The sequence below is a fragment of the Hippopotamus amphibius genome, chromosome 7 (assembly GCF_030028045.1).
Source record: "Hippopotamus amphibius kiboko isolate mHipAmp2 chromosome 7, mHipAmp2.hap2, whole genome shotgun sequence".
Classification (NCBI taxonomy): domain Eukaryota; kingdom Metazoa; phylum Chordata; class Mammalia; order Artiodactyla; family Hippopotamidae; genus Hippopotamus; species Hippopotamus amphibius.
The window spans coordinates 15,970,037-15,992,622 of NC_080192.1; the positions used below are offsets into that span (position 1 = coordinate 15,970,037).

The following is a 22,586-nucleotide window of genomic DNA, read 5'->3' on the forward strand; positions in this document are numbered from 1 at the left end:
TTTTGGCTTGCTGCTCTTTCCTCCCTTGTATAACTTTGGGCTTTCCACAGAGTCTTGTATGTATTAAGTGAGCAGGGAATCTTCTGAACCCAATTTCTGCAGAAACTTCTGTTCCATCTGTACAATTCTCATCAATCCACACTGCTAAGCTTTCCTCTCTAGATAGCATGCTCTAACCAGTCATGAACCTGATAATATTTTACAGTCATAGTCTTCCTATCTGTTGGTTAGTATGCCATATGTTTCTAAACATAAAGATCTGCTGACATTTGGATAAAATGCAACTTGTTGAGATTGGAAATGAAAATTTATTTGACCCTAACTATGGTAAATAACCCATCCACTCGTGTTTAGGCTCTCCCTTATCTGGCATTCAGGGCTTGACCTCACTGCTCCAGGGTTTCCTTCCCAGCTGTATTCCATCCAAATGTCCCATGTCCCATTTCTTCATGCTCACTGAAACCCTAGTTAGTCAATTAAATTGATCTTTTCTGAGCTGCTAAAAGGGATATAACAGGAAGAAATCAGAAGACCTGATTTACAATTTTGATTTTAGCACTATCCAAGAGTGTGATTTTAGACAAATACTTCCCTTCTCTGAGCCTCAGTTTCCTCATCTTTAAAACTGGAGAGTGGGGTCATGCTGGAGTCCAGGAACATATTTGGTATGGCAAGGTAGAACCCCTTACATAATTCAAGTGGAACTTATCATCTGTATAGATCATGTTTTACAGATGTGGAATTTATCACATACAACCTTGCATTAATAATCATCCTCCCACTCCATTTCATTCGAACCAGGCACTCCTGGTGCTAATGTCCAGCTCCTACTCAGGCCATTGGAAAAAATATTTTTCAGGAGGTGGAATTGTGACCTCTCTCAAATCACCTTGTGAAGACATTTTTTTACCTGCTTGGCCTGGCTCAGAGATAAACTCTACAGCACACCCTTTAGCTTGCCACTCAATAAGCTAGTCTTTCATTTTTTTCTGTTTGCTAATCAAACCCCAGTTTTATTCAAGGCAGTAACGTGACAGTCCCAGAGGTACTATGATTCGTCCAATCCAGGGGTCAGCAAACATTTTCTGTAAAGAGCCAAGTAGTAAATATTTCAGGCGTATGGTCTCTGTCACATATGCTTCTCCTTTTCCTCTACTCTTTAAAAAACAGAACAAAAAAACTATTTTAGATCATGGACTGTATAAAAACAAGAGACAGGGTGGATTTGACATGGGGGCAATCCAACCATTGCAATGCTACTTTTGTATTATTTTGATAAATATTTGCTCTCCTATTTTCCCTTTCAGCTACAGGTTATATAAAGTTCTGGCCACAAACAAAGTAAAAAAAAAGTCTAATGGGGGCTTCTGGGAAAGCTGTTGTTGTTTCCTTCTTCCTCTGTTTTTTTTTGGCTGTGCCACATGGCATGAGGGATCTTAGTTCCCAAACCAGGGGTTGAACCCATGCCCCCTGTGATGGAAGCACAGTGTCTTAACCTCTGGACCACCAGGGAAGTCCCTGTTGTTGTTTTCTGATAAAAGGAAAGCACATAAGAGGAAAGGTACCTGGTGCCTTCCCTTGCGCCGTCCATCTGCTTTGAATACAGACCTGAACCCTGGACTTGAAGCAGCAATCTTGTGACCATGAGGTTACAAGCCAACATGAGGACAAAAGCCAACAACTTAGGAAGACTTAGCAGAAAGACATACAGAGGATGGGTCCCGGATGATGCTGAGCTCTTGAATAAACCTGGGAAATTCCTACCTCTCATCTTTTGATTAAATAAGATAGTAAATATTTACATGGTTTAAACCACTGTCAGGTTTGTGTCTTTTGCAATCCAAAACATTCTTAAAATACTAAAATGAAGAGAGAAATTAATTTTTGAATCTTCAATCATATCCTGAGCACCCCCTGCCATGTGCCAGGACCTGGGATTACAACAGTGAACCACACAACAGTCCTGCCCTCATGCGGCTTTCAGTCAAGTGGAAGAGATGACCAGGCACAGACAAGTATTAACATAACAATCAGCCACTGAGAGGGAGTGTGGGCCTTCCTAGGTCTGGTCTTGGTATCCCTATGGACAAGTTATGAAATCCTCAATGGCAAGTCTTTGAAGCATTACCTTCTGAGAGGCATAATGGTGCAAAGACTAACTGCCCAATGTTCAAAGTCAGACGTACAGACCTGGGCTGAAGGCCTAGCTCTACCACTTACCAGCTGTATAACTTTGGGCAAATTACGTAAGACCTTTGAGCCTCAGTTTTCACATATATAAAATGAAGCTCATAATAATAAGCTATCTCTTAGGACTACTGTGATAATTGAATGAGATACTGGAATTAAAGCACTTCTCATTGCTTAACAGATGATAGCCATATATACATATTAACTATAAATATATACACATATAAAATTTTGTTTAACAATATATGCTTAGAAGAACAACCAGAAGGAAATATGAAAACATCAAGAGTGGGCACCTCTGGATAGTGGGATGGAGGCAATTATTTTTCTTCCCCATATCATTTTCCACACATTTTTCAAATATATACACACATGACTCATATAGCCAGGGGATATATTTCTTTAATGTAGTATTTTACATTTTGAAAGTAAAAACAAAATATGGACTAATAAGAGTCAGGTGGTCCACGGTTTAGATCTAGCACTGGCACCAATATGAGCTCCACATCAACTCTAGATTTTTCCCTGAGGATATTTCCCTGAGGATATTGCTACATTGGAACCTAAGCAAAGAGTATAGTCTATTGGGCTGATGAGACTGAAGTTAGAGTTTGGAGATGACAGAGTGGATAAGATATAAGGAGCAACATTCCAGAGAGAAGAGAAACACAGAGAAGAATACAGACATGCCTGCACTCAAATTTCCTTCAAGTCCTTAGCCCATTCCTATGCTACACATGCAGAGAGTGAGAAACCAAAAAAATCAAAGAGAAAATATCAGCTTGGAGGCTAAAGAGCTGGTCATTGATTAGCTAGGGAGTCAGAAGTTCGAGTTTCAGCTGGATCAAGGTAGAAGGAACTTGGCAAATACCCACGGCTTTCAGTTATGGACCCAGAAAAGCTATGACCTAGGAGTAAAGGCCACACTCTGGTAGTATGCACAAAATTGAAATAGACTGGACTTAACTAAGTCTCAACAGGATCAAGAAGATTTGCTTGTTCTCCATCTGCCTGCTAGAACAAAATTTAACACTCTTTGGAGGACGTTAACATCATTCACACAAAGCCTAACTTTGCATCTATAATGTTGACCATTAAATAAAAAACTACAAGGTATATTGAAAAACAGGACCAAAACCCTGAAATCCAAGGAAAAAACAGATAATAGAAATAGATCCAGAGATGATTCAGATACTAGAGTTATCAGACGGGACTTTAAAATAAATATGGTTAATATGGTTAAGGAGATAGAAGAATAGACAGTCAAAACAGGGGAAATGATGGACAAAACAGACCAAAAAATGTAGACTATCAACTGAGATTTGGAAAAAAAGAATCAACTGAACATCTACCATAGAGGAAAGAATACAATATCTGAAATTAAGATAACTTGGATGGGCTTAATAATAGACTCTAGACATGATAGAAAATGGGAATTGAGAACTGAAAATTGGGTCAACAGGAAACACCAAGTTGAAGAATAAAGAGAGAAAAATGAACAAATCAGAGCAAAGCATAAGAAACATATGGGATACAGTCAAAGATCTAGTATCCATGTAGCTGGAATTTCAGAAAGAAATAAAAGAATGGGGCAAAAAAGATTTGAAGAGATAATGGTGAGCAATTTTACAAATTTCATGAATGACCACCCACAGATGCTGGAAGCTCAGTGAACCCCAAGAAGGAAAAGTATAAGAAAACCATATTTATATACATCATAGTCAAACTGCTGTAAAGACAAAGAAAAAAACCTTTTGCCTTAGACAAAAAGACACACTGTATTCAAAGGAGTAAAAATAAGTCTGATGACTAACTTTTAGAAACCAGAAGACAATGCCATGAAAACTTTTAAGGGTTGAAAGGAAAAAAAAAATCTTACCAGACTAGAATTCTATACCCAGCAAAAATGTCCTTCAAAAATATAGGTGAAATAACAATGTTTTTCATGATCTATTCTACTCTACACTGCACTACCAGCAATAGTAAAGGAGTTTCTTTGGGTTGAAGAAATAATGATCCCAGAAGGAAGCATGGACTTACTGACAAGAATGATGAGCCCTGGAAAGCGTAAATATGTGAATAATATATACATATATAAACATATTCACATATTTAAATATGTGAATGATTAATATTTAAAATAATAATGTCTTGTAGGGCTCATAACATATGTAGATATAAAATATGTTAAAGCAGTGGCACAGAGGGTGGGGAAAGTGGTAAATGAGGTTAAACTATGAGAGTGTTTGTGCACTATATTTGAAGTGGGGGAAGAATTAATGTGAGGTGCACATGAAAGGAAGGGTGCACTCTGTAATCCCAGAGAGAAACACTCTAAAAGGATATCTAATTGGAAAGCTAACAGAGAAAAACATTAAAAAAAAAAATTGTTGTTGTATAACAAAGGGTATTCAACTCGAGGATGGAAGATGCCTTAGAGGACTGGGAGGGGGAGGATGGGGGGTACTCGAGGGATGGTGGGGGGGGAGTCGAGGAAGAGAGGGAATACGGGGATATGTGTATAAAAACAGATGATTGAACTTGGTGTACCCCCCCAAAAAAATAATAAATTAAAAAAAAAACATAAAAAAATAAAAAATAAAAAATAAAAGGATATCTAATTGGAAAGCTAACAGAGAAAAACATTAAAAAAAAATTTAACTGCATTAATCCCTCCCAAAAAATGAACGAGGGGGGAATAAAGAAATAAAGTCAGATGAGAGAAATAAAAATTAAATACAGTACACCAAGTTTGTTGATTTAAGCCCAACAATGTAAGTAACTATATTAAATTTAAGTGATCTAAATATTCCAATTAAAGATAAAGGTTATCTGACTGGCTTTTAAAAACTATAAAAAATCTTAATATTGAATTCAGAAAGGTTGAAAATAAAAAGACAAAGATATACTACAACAACCTCAATAAAAAAGAAAGCTGCTGTAGTTATATTAACATTAGACAAAATAGACTTGAAGGCAAAAAGTATTACTAGATACAAGCAGGGACATCTAATAATGATAAAAAGGATCATTTCAACAAGAGGATAAAGCAACCCTAAATTTCTAAGAAATGAACACTTCAAAACATGCAAAGAAGGAATTAACAAAACTGAGAAGATAGTTAACCACACCTCTTTCAGTACCTTAGAGACAACAACAAAATCCATAAGGATATGGAACATCTGCATAACATGATCAACCAACCTGACCTAATTGATACCTACAGAACATTCCATCCAAAAACAGCAGAACACATTCTTTACAAGCGTACATGGGCATCTACCAAATAAGCCATATGTTTGCACAAAAAGTAAGTTTCACTAACTTTAAATATTGAAGTCATACAGAATAGGTTCTCTGACCACACTGGAATTAAGATAGAAATAAGTAACGGAAAGGCAACAAGGAAATACCCAAGTTTTTAGAAATCAAGCAACAGTTCTAAATAAAACATGGGTAAAAGAAGAAGTCACAATAGATATCAGAAAATAAGTTTGATTGTATGATAATGAAAGTATAACACCAGAAGAATTATGTGATACAATTAAGTAGTATTTAGAGGAAATTTTTAAACTTTAAATGCCTATCTTAGAAAAGGTAGAAAATCAGTGATCTAAGTGTCTATCTCACAATAGAAAAAGACAAAATAAATAATGAATAAATAAATAAACCCAAATAAAGTACAAGGAAAGAAAAACTAGAGATAAGAGCAAAAGTAAGTAAAATTTTAAAAAGATATAAATTGAGGGAAAAAAAAAACAAAGCCAAAAGTTGGATGCCTGAAAAAGCTAATACAATTGATAAACTTTGGCAAGACTGATCCAATACAGAAAATATATCAGAAATGAAAGGAGGACATCACTATAGATGCTAAAAACACAACAAAAAGTAATAAAAGGAAAGTTTAAACAATATCATGTAAATAAATTTGAAAATTTAGATGAAATGAGTTCCTTAAAAGTAACAATTTGCTTAAAGTAACAAAACAACAAATAGAAAAATATGAATAATTCTATTGCTATTTTTAAAACTGAATCCATCATAAAAACTTTCCCTCAACAAAAACTCCAAACCCAGATGACTTCAGTGTTAAGTTTTTCCTAATACTTAAGAAATACATAAAGCCAGTCTTACACAAACTTTTCAAAAGTACAGAAAAAAAAAAGGAAAATTTCCACCTCTTTTTATGAGTGCTGCATAATTTTGTTTTTTTTTTTTTTTTGGCACACGGGCTTAGTTGCTCCGTGGCATGTGGGATCTTCCTGGAGCTGGGATCGAACCCGTGACCTCTGCATTGGCAGGCGGATTCTTAACCACTGCACCACCTAGCAAGCCCGAGTGCTGCATAATTTTGACATCAAAACCTGATGAGGATAAAAGGAAAATCATAGGCCAATAAATCTCATAAACAGAGATGTCAAAATTCTTAACAAAATAGTAGTCAATTTAACCTAGAAAAATATAAATTAAACTTTTGACCAAGTGCAGGGTCTTAGGAATGCAAGATTGGCTTAACATTCAAAAATTGAATCAATTTTAATTCACAACATTAACAAAATAAAGGAGGAAAACATATGATCATCTCAAGAGATGCAATAAACCATTTGATAAAGTTCAGCACCCATTTAAGAAAAGTCAGCAAACCAGGGATTTGATAATGATACCTACAAGAAGTTCACAACAACCATCATGCTTAGTGGTGAAACATTAAATGCTCTTCCCATAGGTTGGGAACAAGGCAAGAATGTTTGCTATCACCACTTCAACTCAACATTGCACTAGAGGTCCCAGCAGGTGCACTAAGGCACAGAAAAGAAATAAAAATATAAAGACTATAAGAGAAGATGGAAAACTATCATTATCTGGTGACATGATTATGTTCATAGCAAACTCATAAATAATAAGCAAATTTAGCAAAGTGCCTGGTTACAGTTATTACCTAAAAAATAAACTGCATTTTCATATACTAGCAACTGACAATTAGAAAACATTTAAAAATAATACTACTTACAATAGCATTGAAAAATAGCCATTACTTAGGAATAAATCTAATGAAAGATGTGCAAAAATCTCTACGCTGAAATCTACAAAACACTGTTGAGAGAAACTAAAGGCCATCTGTCTAAAGCACACATGAGATTAGACATTTGATGTTGGTAAGATGTTAATTCTTCTGAAATTAATTGTGGATACAATGTGATCCCAATCAAAATCCTGGCAGATTTTTTCTGTGCATGTGAAAATAGACAAGCTGATTCTAAAATCTATATAGAAATACTAAGAACTTGGGACTTCCCTGGTGGCGCAGTGGTTAAGAATCTGCCTGCCAACGCAGTGGACAGGGGTTCAAGCCCTGGTCTGGGAAGATCCCACATGCTGTGGAGCAGCTAAGCCTGTGCACCACAACTAATGAGCCTGTGCTCTAGAGCCCATAAGCCACAACTGCTGAGCCTATGTGCCACAACTACTGAAGCCCGCATGCCTAGAGCCTGTGCTCTGCAACAAGAGAAGCCACTGCAATGAGAAGCCCGTGTACCACAATGAAGAGTAGCCCCCACTCTCCACAACTAGAAAAAGCCCGCGTACAGCAACAAAGACTCAATGCAATAAATAAATAAAAAACAATTTATAAATAAATAAATAGACAAAAGAAATACTAAGAACTTAACCAAAACAATATTGAAAAAGAGGTCTCATGCCACCATGTATCACAATGTATTATAAAAGGTACAGTTATAAAGACTATGGTACTATCTCCAAAACAGACAAGCAGACAATGGTTCAGAATAAAGACCAAGACATAGATCCACATGTATATGATTTCCTGATTTATGACCAGTGAGAAAAGGACATTCTTTTAAAAAAAATGGTGCTCTATCAGTCCAAAATTAAAAATAAAAAAAGAATTTTGACTCCTCCCTCACACCATTTACAAAAATTGCAGATGGTCTGTTGATAGAAAAGTAAAAGGTAAAATAATAAAACTTCTAGATAATAACATGAAAAAAATCTTCATGACCTTAAGTAGGCAAAAATTTCTGAATATGACACAAAAACACTAACTATAAAAGAAAAACACTGAAAAACTGGATTTTATTAGAATTAAGAACTTCTGCTCATCAAAAGGCACCACTAAAAGAATGAAGACAGACCACAAACTGCAATACTTTTTTCTGACAAATATCTCTGTTCAAAATATAAAAACAACTCTTACAAATCATTAAAGGAAAGACAGTAGCACAATCAAAAAAACAAAAAACAAAAAAAACTGACAAGTAAAATCCTGAACAGGTAGTTCACAAAGGAGGATATCCACAAGAATATTCAGGGTACCAATCCCTCTCAAACTTTTCCAAAAAATGGAAGAGAAAGGAACACTTCCAAACTCATTCTACAAGACCAGCATTACCCTGATATCAAAGCCAGATGAAGACACCACAAGAAAACTACAGATCAATATCCCTTATGTATAGTGATGTAAAAATCCCCAAGAAAATGCTAGTTAACATAATTCAACAGTATATTGAAAGGATTATACACTATGAGCAAGTGGGATATATTACTTGAATGCTAGGATAGTTCAACACACAAAAAGCAATCCATGTACTAAACCTCATTAACAGAATAACCACATGATCATCTCAATTGATGCAGAAAAAGCATTTGATAAAATTCAAAATCTTTTCATGATAAAAATACTCAACAAAATAGGAAGAGTAGAAAACTACTTTATCATAGTAAAGCCTACATGAAAAACCCATGGCAAACATCCAACTCAGTGGTAAAAGACTAACAACTTTTTCTCTAAGATGAGGAACACTTTTGCCACTTGTATTCAACATACTACTGGAAGATCTCACACACACACACACACACACACACACACACACTGCTAGAACTAATAATGAATTAAGCAAAGTTGCAGGGTACAGAATCAACATACAAAGTCAGTTGTGTTTTTCTGCACTACCAATGAACAATCCAAAAAGGAAATTAAGAAAACAATTCTATTTACAATAGCACCAAAAAGCATAAAATACTTATAAATAAACTTAATCAGGGAAGCAAAGACTTGTACACTGAAACTACAAAACATTGCTGAAAGAATTAAAGAAGACATCAGTAAATGTGAAGACATCCTGTGTTTATGGATTGGAAAACTTAATAATGTTAAGATGTCATTACTGTCCAAAGAGATCCACAGATTCAATGAAATCCCTATAAAAATCCCAACAACATTTTTTTTTGCAGAAATAGAAAAATCCATCCTAAAATTCATATGGAATCTCAAGGGACCCTGAATAGCGAAAACAATCTTGAAAAAAGAACATTAGAAGTCTCACATTTCCTGATTTCAAAACTTAGTACACGGTCACAGTACTAGCATAGAGACAGACATATAGACCAATGAACAGAGGAGAGAGCCCAGAAATAAACCCTTATATATAAGGTCAAATGATTTTTGAGGAGGGTGTCAATATTCAACAGGCTTTTCAACAAATGGTGTTGGGTATCCACAAACAAAAGAGTGAATGTGAATCCTTACCTTATACCATATATAAAAATTAACTCAAAATGATCAAAGACCTAAACATAAGAGGTAAAACTCTAAAACTTTTGGAAGAAAAAATAGAGGAAAACCTTCCTGACGTCAGATTTGGCAATGATTTCTTGGATATGACACTGAAGCACAGGCAACAAAAAAAAAATAGATAAATGAGATTACATCAAAATGGAAAACTTCTGTGCATCAAAGAACACAACCAACAAAGTTAAAGGCAATCCACAGAATGAGAGAATAATATTTGTAAAATATATATCTGATAATGGGTTAATATGCAAAATATATAAAGAACTACAATTTACCAATAAAAAAGTAAACAATTTGATTAGAAAGTCAAAAGACTTCAATAAACATTTCTACAAAGAATATATGCAAATAATCAATAAGCACATGAAAAGATGTTCAACATCACTAATCATGAGTGAAATTCCTACAATTCAACAATAACAAAAATAAACAATCTGATTTTAAAATGGTCAAAAGACTTGAATAGGCATTTCCCCCGAGGTATGTATACAAATGGTCAATAAGCACATGAAAAGATGCTCAACATCACTAATCATTAGGGAAATACAAATCAAAACCACAATGAGATACTACCTGATACACTGGAATGACTATTTAAAAAAAAAAAACAGAAAATAATAAGCATTGGCAAGGATGTCAAGAAATCAGAACTTTCACACATTGCTGGTGAGAAATGCTGGTAAAATGGTGCAGCTGCCATGGAAATACGGCAGTTCCTCAAAATAGTAAACACAGAATTACTACATGATCCCCCAATTCCACTTCTGATTATATATCTAAAAGAACTGAAAGCAGAACTACACCACTTATTTGTACACCCACGTTCACAGCAGCATTATTCACAATAGCCAAAAAGGTAGAAACAGCCCAAACATCCATCAATGGATGAATGGATAAACAAAATGTGGGATATACACACAATGGAATGTCATACAGCCTTAAAAAGGAAGGAAATTCTAATACATGCTACAACATGGATGAACCTTGTGAAATTAGCCAGTCACAAATACTATGCGATTCCATTTACATGAGATTCTTACAGTTAGTCAAATTCATAGAAGCAGAAAGTAGAATAGCAGTTGCTAGGGACTAGGGGGAAGGGGAAATGGAGAGTTATTGTTTAATGGGTACAGAGTTTCAGTGTGGGAAGATGAAAAAAGTTCTGGAGGTGGGTGGCGGTGATGGTTGCACCATGAGGTGAATGTACTTAATGCCACTGAATTATATACTTAACATGGTTAAAATGATAAATTTTATGTGAGGTATATTCTGCCACAATAAAATAAACTTTAAAAAAGAATGTTCAGAGATGCTTAAGAAACAGTCAAAAACTTGAAGCAATTTAAATATCCATCAACAGTCAAATCAAAACGTACATTGTGATATATGCCTACAGTGGAGTACTATGCAGCAATGAAAAAGAAAATGCCTGTGACATACAACAGTATGGCTGAATCGTCCCTGAAAATTTCCTGAATCTTCAGGAAAGTTGAACTAAGGAGATGCACTTTACCAACCAAGAGAGACACTCTGTCCCTGCTGGAAATGATTTTATAATAAGCTGCCCCCTTGTTATAGTGCTTTAGGGATAAATACAAGTCCCAAGTTGTCTTCTACTCTTAATATAAGACACCCACAATCCCCAGTCTGACATAACCTAGGGAAAGGTGTAAACATAGCAGTTTATATCTTTCCATTAACACCAATTCTCCAGCCCAAGATCCAGGAGAAACAGTTACTTTCCAACACCAAGGACATTCGTGACTCTAAAACAATAGTCCCATAGCACACTTTAAACCCACATCTACAGAGAATGGCCCTTCCCATTCAAGGTCCACATTTTCCCACTGGAGCATCACTGAAATGGAGTCTTTAGGGACTCAGACAATAAGAATGTGGCCTCGGTTTCCACATCCACCTGACTGCATTGCACTCCCTACTGCAGGATGTTACAGGGAGGGTCTGGGGTATTTCACAAATGGCTCGAAAACCTCTTATTTCAGGTAACTTGCCCCAGGCTAGCATTCCAGAAGCACCATTTCTCATCAGGACACAGGCCACATCCAGGACATCGTGGAAGAATGAGTTTCAAGCACTTACTTTCATCATTAGAAACATTCCCCAGAGATGTGTGGCTGGAATAACGTTTGTTTTCACTTTCGTTGAGACATCTTTCAATCCAGCTCTCTAAAAATGAAAAAAGAAAGAAAATCATGCCATTGGTGTTTGTGAAGTACATCATCAATGCACTAGATTCAAATGCCCATCAACTTTCATCTGAGATCTGCCCGGACTGAAATTGGATTTGACAGGAAGCCCCAAAAGCACCGTTGCTGATGAGACTTTGCTGAGTAGTTTGAAGGCAAAATGGTAATTTGAAGCCCCACTTGGGTATTTCTTGGTCAAATTCTACTAATTCTGGAGTATTCATAGCCCAATAGTACCAACTGAGAATTATCTTTCTTCAAAAAGAAGATAGCTTCTGAGAACTAGTTTGTAAAACAAAATTTGGTCAACTGAATCACTAGTGGTGGTTTGCAGACGTGTAAATTAGCAGCAGAACCCTTTCTTCAAAAGAAAAAAAAAAAGGAAAGCAGATACAACCCTGAGGGCTCTGGCTGAAGAGGAGGGCAGGGAACCTTGCGGCTCCCCTCCCTTTGCCAGTGAGCCCTGAAGGGGCCCTTCCAAGCACAGACTGAAGGTCACTGCAGGAGAAGGCATCAGAGCTCTGTAATAGATACCCATTACTTTCAAAACACAAAAGACTGTGGGTTTTAGAAAATCCAATTCCAAACGCTACAAACGTACTTTCCACAACATAGCATAATGCTTATTCTATTATCTAGACCAGAGATCCCCAACCCCTGGGGCCTCGAACCGGTACCGGTCTGTGGCCTGTTAGGAACCAGGCCGCACTGCAGGAGGTGAGCGGCAGGTGAGCAAGTGATGCTTCATCAGTATTTACACTTGCTTACTTGCCATTGCTCGCGTTACCACCTGAGCTCCACCTCCTGTCAGCATTATGGTGAGTTGTATACTTATTTCATTATATATTACAATGTATAATAGTAAAAATAAAGTGCACAATAAATGTAATGTGCTTGAATCATCCAGAAACCATCCTCCCCTCCCTAGTCAGTGGAAAAATTATCTTCCACGAAACAGTTCCCTGGTGCCAAAAGGGCTGGGGACCGCTGATCTAGACCACCTGCTATTCATTCATTCATTCATTCAACAGCATCAGCTTAGCACATCAGTTCTGCTATCATGCTGGTTTTGAAAACACAAACGTGTTCAATGCAAGTGATACATTAGGGAACAACCTGTGCCTAGCACAAATTTTCTGTTTGCTTATGCTTGATTTCTTCCTTAAAAAACATTAAGCGAATGCAGAAAACTGCACATAGCTGAACTGAGCCCTGTAGGAATATGCAAAATGTACACGTGCTCACACCTCAAGCATCTACCAGCTACTTGAGTTTATGGTGTGGGTGGTGAGCCACACCTGCCCGGATAACCCACATTCTAACATTTCACAAGAACACACAAGCTGCAGCCCTTCCGAAGCCCACTTCCAAAAGCAAACTTCAAGTCTTTTCCAAGGTGAAGTGCCATATTTACTGTATTTATGTGCCTCTTAACCATTTAACATGTGTAAAGCTGTGCTATCCTTCTTATTAGGTTCCTATCTTTTCCCCCATGTGTTACTGACAAAGTTTTGGAGGGCTGTGCCCCTAGCTTATTGTTCCAGTGAACTCTGTACTTTTTATTGTGCAATTGTGTAGAATGATGGTGATTTGGGGGGAATGCATACGTGATATTATAGCAGAATGGACTATACCTATGGATGTGTGCTTTCAAACGGTGCTATCTCCCGCTGCCTTCTTTATAATATGGGAGCTAGCATTTTAACATGCCAAGCCCTTTACATATGTTATCTCGTTGAATTCTGACAACTCTCTTATGTAAGGATTTTCACCTCCAGTTTCCCTAGAGAGCAACTGAAGCTTAATCGAGTAATGTGACGCCTCGTAATTCAAAGAGCCAAGGAAAGACCATTCCTTTTCCTTGGCTCTTAGTAACATACTGTAAAAGGAAGCCACGCTAATGCCGGCGAGTAAGCTATGCAGTGAGGGGAGCGCAAGCACCCACCGCAGGGACAACAGACGGCTCTTTTAAAAGCTGCTTCCAAGATTGTAAATAAGTAGGAGAGAGATATCCAAGGGGAGGAACAGGAGCCGGCTTGTTAACAGGATATGGAAATCTGGTATTTCTGAGGAAACACTGAGCAGCAGAGAGATTCAAAACATTAAAATGCTACCCCCTTCCAGATATGAAACGCACAACGTAGAAACAAATGCCTCGTCATGTTTTCAAAGCAGTGATGGCACAGGGTGGGTGTCTATCATCACATCGTATGCAAAACCACATCTGGATGCAAATCTCCAGAATTCTTTTCAGAACTCTCCAGAATGTCTCTACTCAGATCTTCTAACCCTTTCAAGTCCCGGCACGTTTTCCCTGGCAACAGCCACGGCAGATTTTGGATGGCGTCTCCTGAAAGTTGCAGCCGTTTCATCCCCTGATCTTCCTAGCTAAGTATGCACACCTACTCACTCTCCTGTGCACGTGGGCACACAACACTGACACATACACCACCACCCTCTTTCCTCAGAAACAGGGAACTAAGCCAACACTCTCCCTCTCACCCATATGCCTGTGCCAGGATCAGGCTTGTTATCGTTGGAGTCCTTGGAGGGGCCTAATCTTGCAGGTGAGAACTCCCAGGGATCGGTGGCGCACACCCTCTCAAGAACGCATGGCAGCGTTCTGAAGAGGAGCTGGCTCTGAACACCAGGTGGGCCGAGAGACGCAACACCCGCCCACAAGAGTTCAAGTGAGAAATATGCTGATGACTGCACCTCTCCCCACACTGCCCGGCCCCAACCCTGGAGAGAGATGGAAGCAAGGTGACAGAAGGGAGAGAGGGTAGCGGGAGGAAATCTCAACAAGTACTCCTTTCCCCCACCCCCTGCCCCCACTGAGGGCTCTCTGACCCACATTTTATGCCTGCAGCCACTCTGCTACCCAGCTCTGCTCCCAGGAGCAACACAGAGTAAGTACGGTCTCTGTTGCACAAGGCAGATATAGGGAGGAGCCACCATGTCTCCATTTTTCCAAAGCACTCCACTTGTTTCAGCTCTTTCTTGGGAGAAATTGTCCCCACTTCCTTGCCATCCAGTTCCCCTATTTCTGGCTGTCTTCTACATCTATCTGAACACGTGGCGCTCAGGATGAGCTCTGAGGTGCCAAGCAGTGGGTCTGAGCAGTGCCAAGTACAGCAGAACCGTTACATCTGTTGCTCTGGACATGGGAGCTTCCAGAGCATTCAAAGGTCTTGCTTTCCAGACTGTATGGATGCAACACTCTGAAATATCGATACAGGCAACGGGCCTCGGGGCCCTTTGACCTTTGTCTTCTTCCCTAGGGGGACCCTCAACAGGGGCATCTGCGACTCATGTCCCATAAGTCAGGTTGCTCCACAGGATTGGAAGGCCTCTATTTAGGTCACCTGAAGTCAACATTATATATTTTAAAACTATTAATAATGAATTTCGGTCTTGCAAAGATCAAGAATGACTCAAACAGAATGACAGGTATACTGAATTTTTTTTTAAACCATTATTTTTTTCTTGATATTTATTTATTTATTTGGTTGCACCCCGGTCTTCGTTGTGAGGGCTCCTTAGTTGTGGCATGCATGTGGGATCTAGTTCCCTGACCAGGAATCGAACTCAGGCCCCCTGCATTGGGAGTGCTGAGTCTTATCCACTGCACCACCAGGGAAGTCCCTGAATTTTTAATAAAGCACTGTGCTTATCTATTGTACTCATTTGTAGATTAAGTACTTAATAAAGGCCACCATATACTGAGACTTTATGGGCCAAGCATTATGCAAATGCATTCCATATACCATCATACTTTTAACAGCCCTATAAGGTAGGTTCTATGAATATGCACATTTTAGAGATGAGAAAACTAAGGCTCAGAAAGATTAGGTGATTTATCCAATGTAACTAAGAGGCAGGACAGGCATGCAAACTCAGGTCATAACCACAACGCTCTCTTCAAGTGTGCCCTGAGCTCTCCTTACCCCGTGTCCCATATGGTCTCTAGAACACAGTGCCAACATTGCAGCGCAGATCACAGACTGCCCTGCACTAGGACTTTTGCTAAAACTCAACGTATACATTACAATTTTGCTAAATTCATTTACATATTTCTTTGCAAGACTTTGTTACATACAACAGGTTCCTCAGTTCAGAAAAACATCTTACGAATGCAGTCCATTTTATTCTCTTTCTTTCGACTCTTCACTAGTGCCTGGTATAAAGTTTTTCCTATAGTCTGGCCTCAGTGAATGTTACATTATTGACATACATGATATCAAAGAATGCACAGCATGTAAAGAGATACGTCCACACATCTACAGAATTTCCTAATCTTTTTTTTTTTTTTTTACCACATGAGGCATGAAAAACCACAACACATCAAAGGCAATTTTCCAACTAAAGAAAGGAAAATTCAACAAAAATTTATTTTGTACCGTCTAGATACAAGAAGCTGTAGTAGAGTCTGATACAAACATGAATAAGACTGGTTTCTGCCCTCTAGTTGCCATCAGGAAAGCAAGGCAGATGCTACTCCCTCAGCTCACGAGTGCAGGGACCCTGTCATTTTTGTTCACCTGTACCCCGTGGCTGGCACTGTGCTGGCCCCATAGATACTGTGCAATAAATTTGTGTTGCTGAATGCGTTACTTTTTTTGAAAACCAACAGTAAGTTCCTACTGTGTGCCAAGTACTATGCAAGTTTTCATACATGTGGTCTAAATTAAACCTCAGGACAATAGTATGTGGTATCTTAATATCTCTATTTATAGATATGAAAACTGAGGCTTGAAGTAAAGTTCTAATACTGTCATCAGTGCGGCAGTATTGGCACCGTGCTCTGGGATGTAGGAGAAGGAGAGCTCAATTCACACTTGGATAACTTCCTGCTCCCAGTTGCCTCCTTCTTGATCCATAAAAACCATCTGACCTTTCAGTAAGGACCAAGCTTGCTCTAAGCGCCCAACAGGATTTATTGACGGCTGTGAGCATAGGCTCCTGAGCCGCGAGGCATCCCTTCACCTGACTCATCTGGGATCATGGGCAGGAAGGAGGATGCAGATAATGCCATGAAGATTTTCATTTTACGAGGAGTTTAACCCTTATTCCTTAGAGGCAGATCTCCACACTTTGGATCAAAGATTTGGAAACCCCGATTTGAAGTGACTTTCTCAGTTCATAGAAGGAGGTTGAGCAGGGCCATAAACGGTTTTCAAGGAGGCCTGCTTCCCTTCGCAGCAGCACATAACAATTAGGAAGTAGTTGCATCAGGGCCATGGCACGTCCAAGACAGTCCAAGACACAGAGGAGTGCTTCATGAACACACATTGGCCTGGCAGGAGGAGCCGCCTACATTGCTTGTCAAAAGGCAGGTACTCCTTGAAGTTTACAGAGCACACTGACGTGGAGAACCTGATCTGAGCTTCAGTCTACCTCATGAGATAGAAATTTACACCACTTTACAGATAAGGAAACTGAACGTGGCAATGGCTTGTTGGCAGTGGCATGGTCAAGGTCACACAGTTTGCAGGTTTTAAAGTCAGAATTCAAACTCTGATCTTCAGTCTCCAAAGCCTATGCTTATTCTTCCTGCTGTATCCTACTGGGCACAGGCCAGTTGTTCTCTCTCATCCATCTATCCATTCGTTTTACAAATAATTATCAAGTGTCTTCAGTGTAAAGTTCTAACAGAAGAGATGGACAAAAGGTATTTAACAGGAAGCCAATATATTACAGCAGGATATCTCTGATGGACCAGGGTCTCAGGACCTGAAAGTATCTTGTTTGCTTATGTATTCTTTTTTAATCATTGATTTCCCCCACTCTTAAAAATGTAAGTTCTAACAACCTCGAGTATCTTGTTCAGCCCTTACTCCCCAAGAGCCTGGAGCAGTGTCAGGCACAGACTGGCAGTGATGGTTGTGATGACGTGAAGCAGAATGAAGGAACAGGGAATGGTGGACAGGGATCCTCCCCAGGAAGGCATCTAGGAAGAAACAGCATTCGAGCAGAGACTGAGTGTGGTGAGGGAGCAAGGACCACAAAGACAAAGGCTCTGAGGTAGGGTCATGCATAACCTATTTAAGGAATCGCAAGAAGGCCCGGGGGCTGATGTGGAGTGACCGCAGGGGAGACAGTACAGGATGAAAAAGGAGACAGAGGCAGGCCAGGAAGAATGTGGTGCCGGCGGTTCAGACAACTGGATTTCAAATCCCAGTCCTGCCACTCACTAGCTATGTAACATTGAGATGGTTTTTGAATCTTCCTAAAACCCTGCCTCCCAGGCTTCTCCAAAGATTAACTGAAATGAGATGGGTGAAGCACATAGCAGGCTTGGCTTTGTGGGAAGATGAAGCAAGCATGGCCTCTATCCACCAGGCACTCACAGCCGTGATGGGGCAGACGGCAGTGGTGACATCTAGCATGTACTGAGGGTCTTCCCCATGTCGGCCACCCTGCTTCACCTCTGCTCACCTCCAGCAGCTCTGAAACAGAGACTTGAACAACTCCAATTTGTGAGGAGGAGGGTGAGTCTCAGGGAAGCCAGGTGATACCACCACCACAGGTCTCTCTGACACCACAGCTGTTTGCTGTCACCACGGCACCGGGTCTTGCCAAGCCAGCAGGTAACTGGGAGTATCTAGATTATAATAAGGTGTTTCCAGCTCAGCCTGGCTGCTTCACAGACGGTGGGGGGAGGGCGTTTCAGATCCTGAAAGGAGTCGGCATCTGCCAGACCGAGGAGGAAAGGAGGGCATCCTGGGGAAGAGGGCCACCTTCACAGACAACGGCACAAAATGGGTTCTGGGAAAGGTGAAGAGCCCACTGACCCGTGACCCAAGGAGTGGTGGGGGACAAGTGGGAGATTCCGTTAGGAGCAGACTGCAAAGGCCTCACCCACCAGGCCAAGAAGCCTGCAAGGCAGCTGGGAGCCAGCCGTGATTTTTAAGCAGTGGGGGAGTGACACGATGAGCTTTGTTTCTGAGGAACTGGATGAGAACAGGGAGTTCTTGACTTATGCAATACCTGGAGAAAATGCCACCTGACTTATAAAGTGTCACCAGGTTTTAAGAGAAGGCGTTATTCATCCTCTTTCTACCAACGGTCTTCTGGGGTGCTGTGCTGGGGCCTATTTTAGGAACTCACAGCTTTGGAAATGCTACATAAAAGAGCTGACGCCACATTTGCAGCTACAAGGGAGGACGGGGCACCAGGTCCCTCTGTGTCCCCTCCCCCAGGCCCCGGTCATTACCAGTGGAACCATGCGGCCGTGGCCTGCTCCTGTCTCCCCCAGCCCCAGGATGTGCGTTCCTCTTGATCATTCTCTCTCAGCCCCTTTTCGTCTCTCCCCTGGACGCCCCACAGTGGTGACACACAGGATGGTGTAGAAAGTGGGCCCAGGAGGCAGGCAGCTGTGCCCTCTCCAGGAGGTGCCTCAGGTCAGTGGGTTGCCATGGTGACACCACAGGCCCTGCCCCAGGGGCCGCTGGGTTCCAGGAAGGGGTCCCTGCCCTGCCTCCAAGGGGCAGCGCCACCCTGCCCCTGCTTTTATTCCTTCTCTTGCCCTCCAAACAGTGATTTAGCACCGACTGTTTGCCAAGCTCTGACGATCTAGTGATGAACATGGCAGGCAAGGTCCCTGCTCTCAGGGAGCTTAGATTCTGTGATAGAGACAGACAAAAACAAGTAAGCAAGATGACTTTGAGCACGATGAGTGTTATGAAGAAATGAAGCCACGGAATAGGATAGAGAGTGATGGGGGTTTTAAGTGGCAGACACACTGAGGGCCTCTTGGAAGAGGTGATGTAGAAGCAAGTGCAAAGGCCCAAGGTGGCAGTGGGCTTGGAGGGAAGAGCCAGGAAACCAGTGCGGTGGAGAAGAGGGAGAAAGGGGGAAGGCAGCAGGAAATGAGGTCAGAAAGTTAGGAAGGGCCCAAAGTTTGTAGGGACTTGCTAGCCAGAGTAAGAACTTCACATCTACTCCAAGTGTGCTAAGACACTATTGGAGGGCTTTAACCAGGTGACATGAACTGCACTGGCTCAGAAAGGGCAGCCTGTGAGGGGACTGACATTCACTCATCCCACTGTCTATCAGCTATTTATGGGGTACCATGTTGCAGGCACTGAGCTACACAGTAGGGAACAAGACAGTTTCTGTCTTCCTGGAAAGGCAGAATTTAGTACAGGAGTCAGCTATTCAATAATCACACAAATAGAAACATAATTACCAAGAAAGCCAGGGGAGAGAAAAAAAAGAAAAGTCTGACCTAATCTGTGAGAGTCAAGGAAGGTTCTCAGAGGAAGCAGCATTAAACTGACAGCTAAAGAGTAAGAAAATATGTGTTACTACACCAGGTAAAAGAGGGAGGAGTGTTCCTGGCAGAAGGAATGGCATGCGCCAAGGCCCTGAAGCTGGCAGAAGAATGACGCATTCGAGAAATTGACAGGCGGCCTGAGCGTGAGCAGACACATTCATTCAGGTAGTCATTCAACATTGTTTATTGAGACTATCCTGTTTAGCACTCAGTAAGATGCTATGGGGCATGTGCACAAAAAGCCCTGCCTCTGTATTCAGGGCCATGTTAAGCAGTGTAGATTCTATTCAGTAGACGGCTGAGAACCTCTAAAGGTGTTTGAGTGTGGCATAACCAAATCAGTTCAGTGGCAGCTCCATTTGGTGCTGCTAAACACAGTCGTAGAGCTGAGGGAAAGGGAAGCAGGAGACCATATCACTTATCATCTAAACCTGGCCATTTCTGAGATTGAAAACCAGTGTTAGTAATAACTTTGCCAGGACCATACGTGTAAACCAGGATTGTCCCAGGCATACTGGGACTTAATTTCCCCCTAGTAGGCCACTGCAAGAGTCTAAGTCTTCAAGGCTTGAACCTCAACAGATGAGTGAGATGAGAAACGATAAGAACTCTGCCCTCTTTCTAGCTAACTGTAGCCACTTGTCTGGCTGATCCACGTGACCAGTGTCCCCATGTCTCTTCCTCATCAGCTGGGGTCTCAATCACTGCATGATGTGAGTCCAAAGTGACACTAATGGCATCTTGTGGAACGTGGCCTCTCAAAGCAAGCACCATCATCCTTATCAACATCAATCATCGTCAGAGCAAAGACTTGCCCAAGGTCACACAGCCAGGAAGCAGCTGAGCCAGGAGTTGAATCTGACTGTAACCTAACCATTAACTTATAATACCCATAACTACACAAGCCTTCAAGTCTCACAGTGAGCGCTAAGCTGTGTCTAAAATAATACCAGACACACAATATGTGCTCAATAATGTTACTGCCCTTTCTTACTTCAGGAAAACTCAATATAGAAAACTCTAAAGTGGGCAAAGAGATTAATTAAGGTGTCGTTGTTTGCAATATACAAGAATTAGTGAGGGAACCCCGAGGGTGCACCAATGCCAATATTTCACAGATCATGAACTCACCAACAATCTCCGGAGACTAGAGAAAATGAAAGCTAAGGTGTTCAGTGCCATCTCCTGTCGAAGATAGATTCCATGTAAAAGCAGATCTCTGCTCTGAAAATATCTCTGGGAACACCAGAGTTAATGTACATAATTGCACAAACAGGTGGTAAAAATTTCATTTCCCCTCCACTTTCACTGGGGGAGCATACCTACCCCTACCTAATGTCAGCAGACTTTTTCTTTGTTTCTATTTCTATTATTATAATATTATTAAAACATAGAAAAATCTGAAAAAGGTTATCGGAGCCCCGGCTACTTGCTGTGCACAGCATCTGATATTATTTGATTCTTGAGATCACTGCCTTTCCTAGGTTTTTGTTTATCTCTTCTGCATTTCTTCTCATCCCCTCTGTTAGAGGATGTGGATTCCCCCCAAAAACTCAGGAGTCAGGCACTCCTGGCTGCTGGACCCAAAGATACTTCAAACTAGCCTGTACTTTTGAGATAAATCACCAAAATATCCCTCTCTTAGGCCAAGCGCGCTTTTCTTTCCTGTGTTAATCTATCGAAGAAATCATATTTTTAATGTTGAAAAGAGAAACATATTGACCCACAATCCCAGCCCTTGAACATGGGAACTACTTGTCCTTTTTTTGCATGGCTCCCCAGCCTCATGTGCACCTGTGCACATATGTGAACTGTCATCCCAGGGAATGGACAATATCTTCTCCTTTTCCTCTCAACGTTCTATCATGCAGATTTCCCCTCTGTTGCTACAGTCCTCAGGTTCACCATTGTTTAATACAGGCCCAATGTCCCACTGAGCTCACGTTCCTATTTTCTACAGTGTTTTAATGGACAACTTGGTGCACATCATTTTTTCTTTCATTTGGATCATTTCCTGAGAATCACCTGGGAGAAGGAAAAGTAAGTATGGGGGCTTAGTAACTAGCTACAGATGAATGGTCTGAATTACAGCCTTAGTACTTACTGGTGAAATGACTTTGGGTAAATTCTCTAAACCTCAGTGTCCCCTTGGTAAAATGTGAGTGATGATAATCTGCCTACCTCATCTTAGTGGTGTGAGCCTGCAGATAACAAACACATGGAAAGCACTTACAGCACAGCGCCTGGCACAGAGCAAATTCTAGATACGTGGAACCACTGAGTCCCAGGCACCTGTTTATGACTGAGGCACTTCTTTAAT

General features: G+C 40.5%; 1 protein-coding gene across 2 annotated transcripts in view; it reads right to left on the reverse strand.

The window, feature by feature from the left end:
* Positions 1-22,586, reverse strand: part of RFX4 (regulatory factor X4) — a 159,446-nt gene that overhangs the window by 122,944 nt on the left and 13,916 nt on the right. Inside the window, exons 1-2 of one of the 2 annotated variants that reach the window (XM_057740544.1) lie at positions 19,205-19,274; positions 11,882-11,968 (exon numbers count right to left, since the gene is read on the reverse strand). In XM_057740544.1, the coding sequence (XP_057596527.1) occupies positions 11,882-11,968; positions 19,205-19,274 (157 nt within the window). Of the gene's footprint in view, positions 1-11,881; positions 11,969-19,204; positions 19,275-22,586 lie in introns of those variants that run through there. The other variant, XM_057740545.1, reaches the window with a different exon arrangement.